At 31.6% G+C, this 7,605-nt stretch overlaps 1 protein-coding gene across 1 annotated transcript; it reads right to left on the reverse strand.

The window, feature by feature from the left end:
* Positions 1-816: 816 nt before the first annotated feature.
* Positions 817-1,694, reverse strand: LOC133185677 (uncharacterized). The gene is made up of 2 exons (XM_061320983.1): positions 1,063-1,694; positions 817-946 (listed from the first exon to the last, which is right to left on the reverse strand). The coding sequence occupies exons 1-2, from the start codon at positions 1,692-1,694 to the stop codon at positions 817-819; spliced, it is 762 nt and encodes a 253-aa protein (XP_061176967.1).
* Positions 1,695-7,605: the final 5,911 nt, after the last annotated feature.

Consider the following 7,605-nt stretch of genomic DNA (forward strand, 5'->3'; position numbering starts at 1 on the left):
GAAGTAATTTATGGATAAAAATAGACATTTAAAATTGTAAAGAACGCAACTGTGTCCAGGCCCCTTTAAAATACTTTTAATAAATCAGCTCAACGCAAGATGCTTTGTTGCAAGTTAGCAGGGAAGATTTTCAAAAAGCATTAAAATATTTGTCAGATTTTACATTCGTTTAATTTGTGATTCAACTGAAAATGGTTTCAGAAAATTTGGTACATAAAAAGGTAAGTAACGTGCTTATGACGTGGCGATAGATGTAACCTGTCTTTGTGTTAGTCATTATGTCTTGAATAGTGTTATTATAATATAAATGATTTTTTGGCAACTAGCAAAATAATAGAGACATCGGTATGTAAAATGTTGTTGAGTTCATAGTGTTGGATATTTTATAGCACATGTGACATTACTTCTAGATCAATTCTCGTATTTACGAATCCAGAAACCTTAAAGATCGAGAAAATTGTCAGGCAATATATAAAAAAAGACGTATTCTGCTACGCGAGTGAAAATTATACATCAAAATAAAATGAAGTGATTTTAATTCCATGTTGTTAAAAGAAAAAAAAATTGCTCTTTTAAAATTATAAAATGATTGATATATGAGCCAAATATTTAGGTACGGTAAATAAACATTATATAGAGATACATAGGAAACTTAGGGATAATTTACTTAATGCTTAGAAGATACGTCTTTCAAGGGAGTATATATGCATATAATAATATGTTTGTAGCAGCCATGCAATGAATATTCGTAATTCTTCTGAACTGGTGATCATTTCTATTCTGCTCTAGGACGAAATCCTTATTCCTTTAAAATTATTAATAATTGCTTTTCAAATCCTGTTTTCCAATCACTTTTCTAAATTGCCGCATCCCTATCGGTCCTGCAAAATCCTGTTTATATTCTCTTGTTAAATCGCCACGATCTTCCGTTGCTCCTCCCCCTCTACTGGAATTGACAGACATGAAACATTAATTTATCTTTAACTATAGTCCTATTCTAAAAGCGAGTATTCAGATTTATCACAGACAATATTTACCTTTCTGGAAAACGAGTAAACTCACCTTTGACAGTAATATATGGCGCAACCAATTATTATGGCCATCAGAATGACAACAGAACTGGGCACCAAGATGGAAACAAGTAGAATAAAACCATTGCTTAATCCGGAAGACTTCGTTGGTTCAGTTGTTTTCGTTGCTTGTTCTTTTGTTGTCGTTGTTATCGTTGTTTGTTCTGTCCTTTTCGTCGTTGATGGTTCTGTCATGGAATGTGTTCTAGTATGCTCTATTGTTGTTATGTGTGATGGTGGTCCTGTAGATGATGTTGCTGAATCTGTTGTTTTTGCTTCTGTCGTCATTGTTGTTATTGGTTTTGTAATCGTCTTTGATGTTTTAGTTGAAATTCCTGTCGTCGTCTCTGTTGCTGGTATTTCTATTGTCGTTGTTGCCATTGATTTTGCAGTTGATGTTTCTGTCGACATTGCCGATGTTGATTGCTTTGGGGTTGTTGTTGTGAATGCTGGTTCCTTTGAAGTTCTTAATGTTTGTGGTTTCTCTTTTGTTGGTTTTGTAGATTCAACCGTAGTTTCTTCTGTATCTGGTTCTGATGCTGCTGTTGTTGTTAATTTTGTTGTTGATGTGATACAACCTGATAAGTCACATTTTATCCTAGTTTTATTACAAAGAAAATTCATCTACGATATATTTTCTGAAGGACAATCATAAACAGAATAAACTTGTCAAAGAATTTTTCAACATTCTTTCCAATTTGAACTATGCTGACACGCAAAAGAAACACAAAAAGCAATTAACTACAAGTATCTAACTACTTTTATCTAATGATATTCACGATAAAAAGGAAATTTACAATAGAAGATAATTGATAAAAACAACTAAAACACCAGACAACTTAAGAAAGTAATCGGTAATCATTCATACCCGCCCTACTCAAGTTCAGTATCGAGTTTGTCTGCCATGTACTTAGCTACAGCTCGGACTTTACAACGCGTTGAGTTCATCGGTTTCTTGATTTCAGCAAAAGAAATAATTTGATAGTCTTCTTGAAGTGTCTGTTTCGCAGATGTACATGGAGTAGATGAAATCCTCGAGTTCTATCCCCAGATGTACCCAAATGTATAATATTTCCCCATTAAATTGGATCTTGCGTTTCTTTTGTATGTCAGTATAACATGCTTTAAAGGTTTCTTTAATGAAAAATAAATCTTGAAAAAGAAAAAAAAAGAACTTTGCATCATAATACCTTTTCGAAGGATCATATTATTAAGATTTCAGTGAAATTACAAAATGCGCATGAATTTCCCCTTTTAACACATGTATCAGAGATGTACCATAACTTCGTCATTGTACAAATAATGCAACATATGTAAAAAGATTTTCTTCTATAAAGAAACGTCCTCTTTTTAACATAACATAGACTTAAGAGAACGAAGTAAGTAATCCGTCAATTGTAAACAATTATTTTCTCATGAATACAAATACATACAGCATTAACAATCGTTTTAAAGTCTATGTACTAAAATCATTAAATTTCTATGCAATATCATCTGAACAAATACATTTTTTTAAAAGAGACATTTATTATCGTTAAGTGAATTTTCACGTTAGATATATGGTTACAATTATGGTTAGCAAATCATAAGATTTGTACATCCGTATTGTGCACTTTGTATGAAACTTAATCCAGTATTATAAGATATCTCACTTCATTTTTTTTTATTTAGTTGCTTCAAAACATATAAAGTTTATAAACTGTAAACGTGTTTAATTCCACTCAAAATTTCAAGATTTTCTATGTTGTTACATTTCAGGGTGGTTTAAATTTCGCGGACACTAAATTTCTTAGTATCCCATTAATAGATATTAGTTATTAAAAATATTCAATGAAACTTACATTAAACAACCCTTGTTATCAACCTGGCGTTTCTAAATGATTATTAATGGTTAGCAATTTTACTAATATAGAAAATGAATACAGTTTTTAAAAGGTGTATAGTACGTACTTGTATTTTATATATAAATACTACATTGATTATTGAACAATATTCACGATGGCTTAATGAAAATTCTTAGATTGCGAACATAGTGAAATTAAAACCATCGCAATGTATTCTACTTTTAGAGTATACCTCAATCTAGATACAAAAATGGATGCTTATAAAATATAAAGGGCTCGACAATTATTAATATAACAGCCACTTTTTTAAAATGAAACTAAAGCCTTAATTTAGTATTGACATCTAACGCCATTAAAAATTCCAAATGGTCATGCTATAAATAAAAAATTATACTGCATGATAGGTTTCAAAGAAGTAATTAAACATTGAACAGCTCACGTGTATAAATTCGAATTTAATGACATTTTTCCATTTAGTAAGAACGCCTTTTAGTTACCAGAAATGGTATCAAATAAATGTATGATAACGTACCATTTTTAAAAATCAAATCATAACAACCCTGCTACAGATACGAGGGATGATCAAAAAGTTCGCGAACTATCTCTATATTTACAAAACTACAATTCAGGTTAGAATGAAATTTGACACACGTATAGTCATACATGTGTTTTATAAAGAGCAGACGCTATGTAATGTTTTGATCCATTTTTGTGACGTCACAATGTGAAAATGACGTCAACAGGTAGGTTACTTGTGACAAAAAATGATTGACTCAGTCGTACTCGAGCAACGAACGGCTGTAAAGTTTAATGTGTATCTTGGAAATTCCTTTGCAGTAGCGTATAATAATTTGTACAAAGTTTATGAAGACAAAAGACTTGTCAGGAGTTCCATCATTAATTGAATTGATTGTTTTAGTGAAAGAAGGGAGATGGTTAAAAATGATGTTTGTTTTGTTGCCCAGTGAAAGCAAGCTGGGGAAGATATATGTCCTTAGTTGAACAATTTGTTATGAACGACCGCCAAGTTACAGTTAGAAAAATAGTTGAATATCTGAACAATAATATAGTTATTAAATGCCTAAAATATTGTTTACTTTAGACTTTAAACAAATAAGATATGATAAAAAAGAAGGCGCCCGTACTTTTCCACATTGGATAAACGAAGCTCCCAAGACAGAAGACTCGGGTTGTGATGGTCACTATGCTCATTCTGGGAAAGGATATCCTTATCTACCCATCCTTTTGCCGGGATTTGTACATTTTTTACAAACTGACTGTTCTTGTTATAAAAAATAACTTGCATGGTAAGAAATATAAGACTCCGAAAAATCTTTTACCTTCTGTGAACGGACCGCTTCGGAGCATGTCACGTGACCGCCTGTATCACGTGATTCGCGCATGGACAGAACAGTGGTAGATGTGCATTTAAATCGGAAGGGATACTTTAAAAAATAATGAACACTGAAACCTAATTTCATTTCTTTTATGGAAGTAATTCAATAAGTTCGCGAACTTATTGATCGCCCCTCGTATGTATCATTTATAATGTTATTTTTTTTTTATAATGCTTTATTTTTGAAAAAAGTTTTCAGAAACATAAGATCAATGTTAATTTTTATCATCAATAATATAAAATTAATTTCTGTTAACAGTTTTACATAATTGACCTCTAGTAATAAGTAATGGCTATCTCCTCCAAGTAATATTCTGATATTTAAAATCTTTGCAATGGACAGTTTCAGTGTTCTCAGCTTGTTTTCAGCAGTGTTAAAGTTGCTAACAAAATCGTTAGAACATAAACATGAGCAATAAAAAGCTCGTGTGTGTAAATAAAGTGGTTGATGAAAGGTTTCCAGAATGCCATTGAATGTCATGGAAACTGCATTTTATGAATTCATCATGAATTTATCATGTAATTTCGAACCATTCAAATAGTTATTTTTTTTAATTAGAAATTTACGCAATATACCTTACAACAAATTTCACATTGATAATTTCTCAGGACATTCTTAAATAAAAAAAAAAAAAAAAAAAAAAAAAAAAAAAAAAAAAAAAAAAAAACTAGTACCACAAGAAGTTCTTTTGATATAAATTGGAATAAATATAACCAGGGATTTAAAATGGATATCAAATGATGATGTGTTATTCTAAAATAAAATTAAATAAAATAATCAAACAAAAATTACCAAATATATTGTTTTGTTATTATTTTCGCAAAATTTGTCTTAGAAGAATGGTGCAGCATCATTATGCATTGTCAAAGTCGCATATAGGTTAATCAGATTTTTTTTTCAATTATTCAAAGAAAAAGAAAATGAAGCTTAAAACAACGTTTCGTATATATCCGTAGAATTGGAAAAAACGGAAGTGCAAGCGTGTAAATGCCCCATTAAAACAAATAACACATATTAATTGTGACTGCATTCGAATTTCTGAAGACAGAAAGCAATTTAAGAAATTTATAATTACCGTCATCTAATGTCCACCGGAATATATTCTCATTTACATTGCAAATCTCACAATCACTATCCCATCGTTTTTCTCCATCGAAGTAACATATATCATTTATGAAGCAAAAGTCTGTTTAATTAAAACAAATGAAAAATAACAATATATTTCATTTCGGAAAAAAATTCTTCAAAGGCATAACACACTGTAAGGATGATTACAAGCATGATTTTGTCATACATTTTATATCAAAAGTAAATTATGACATAATAATAATGTTAAAAAATTTATTTTAACCAGTTTGTTTAAAATGTGTCCAAACTAAGTATTTCAATGCTAGAAAAAACAAACTATTGTAGTGAAATATGAAGATAACAAACAGTATTCAATCTCTAAAGTCCAATGAAACGATACAAATTTGGAGCAGCGCAAACAAGGATCTCAAATTTAGAGATGGGATCAGGTGCCATGGAGGAGTGAGCATCCCCTGCCGACCGGTCACACCCGCCGTGAGCTCCTTGTTATGATAGGGAAATAACGGAAACATCTGTCGACAATTCAGTGTGTAAATAAAGGCCTAACATTTAGTATGAAAAACGTCAGTCAGCATTTGACTCAATGATTAATTGTATTTGCTGGCAAGGTCATTGTATCGACCATAGAACTTGCGAAAAGATGACTTCAAACGAGTCTGTTGATATCCTTGTTTTGTTAACTTGTTGGTCAATTGTTTGCCTCCTTTTAGAAATTGTACATACGTAGAACATGCTCTCGTGTATCGAATATACTGAGAAGCAAAATTTATTCAAAAACATGAATAGAACGCAGCTCTGTTAAGGCTGCATAAAGGGGGCGGGGCCTAATTTATACTGGAAAAGTTTACTGTGACATCACACAAATATAGCAATTCCTCACAATAACAAAAAATGAAATAATTTGCGAATCTAAACTGCATAAGAGTTATGAACTACATCAACACTTACCACTGCATTCATTTTTGTCGCCAGTTAAATCCCACACAGCAAAATATATACAAGTCACTGATCGCAATGCACTTGTCGACATGACGTCATCATGGTAAAGTTTGACGCATTTTATGTGCAGTGAGAGGCGGATCAAGTAATTTTTTTACAGTGAAAAATGCATTTTATTATTAAACAGAATATTATTTGAAAATCTTAGGTAGACCATTAATATTAATCTGAAACGTTTGTTTAGTGCCATAATTTAAAAAAATATCGAGAGAACATATTGAATAAATTCTACCGTGTTTTTGTCTACAGGGTGTGCATGTTTCACGCATGTTGCCGACAGGACATTCATATATATTGACGGCGTTTTATTAACTAACCATAATTACTTCCATTCCGCAGCTATGTTAAGGCTGTCCGAAGGCTTAATATGCATTAAAAAGATACATTTTATTTTTGAGCTATATTTTAATTTCGATAAGTTATCTATGTATGAATTTGCAGTCAACTTGTGATGAGTGTTTAATCAGGTATTACAATAAAGCATTTTTGTGATGTCACATGACTTTATTGATCACCTGACGGACACTTACAATTTCCTAAATCCTGCACAAAAATTGCATTTGCACAAGTGCAAAACAAAATTATTGTTTTTTGTTACATAAGTTTGTTACATAAGTCAATTCATTGAGATCTGAGATCTTTGGTCCATGTGAAGTGCTGGGGCAGTTTGAATTTTACTTCTTAAGGAAATATTTCACGAGAAATTTAAGTAACCCACATACAAAGGGGCATTTTCCACTCTTCATCGCAATTCATACAGAATAGGGTAAATTACACACAATCCCCCAGCATAATTCAGTTAGAGGACATATTTCTCTAATAGATTCACTCAGAATATCTTCGATTTATCCTTACTGATCACTTGTGCCAGTCAAATATATACACGATACATTAACTCCAACTCTGTCCACGAACGTTAAAAGCGTTTCACATTCAATTTTTAGCTATTGTTAGAATATGTGCAAATCGGACAAGCAAAAGGAATAACAATATTAAATTGCAAATGTTCCACATGATAGCACATTAGAGCTTTAAAAGCAATCCAGACTCTTGAATTTCACAACAACGCAAAAACAATTCTCATTGCCATGTGAAAGAAATGTAAAAGTTATGACACTTTCCCTGTCATGCCAGCTAAAGACGTCATATGCTATTATGACGTCATATCTAGGTAGTTCAGAGAAATTACTACAGTTGGAACAGTTT

This window comes from Saccostrea echinata, unplaced genomic scaffold (genome assembly GCF_033153115.1).
Source record: "Saccostrea echinata isolate AGI-Se365-2 ecotype Australia unplaced genomic scaffold, CSIRO_AGI_Sech_v1 ptg000012l, whole genome shotgun sequence".
In the NCBI taxonomy this organism is placed as follows: domain Eukaryota; kingdom Metazoa; phylum Mollusca; class Bivalvia; order Ostreida; family Ostreidae; genus Saccostrea; species Saccostrea echinata.

Coding starts and splice junctions, on each gene's coding strand:
- LOC133185677 (XM_061320983.1), bottom strand. CDS start 1,694: ATGAATTTTCTTTGTAATAAAACTAGGATAAAATGTGACTTATCAGGT. Junction 947..1,062: donor GCCATATATTACTGTCAAAG/GTGAGTTTACTC, acceptor TGTCAATTCCAG/TAGAGGGGGAGGAGCAACGG.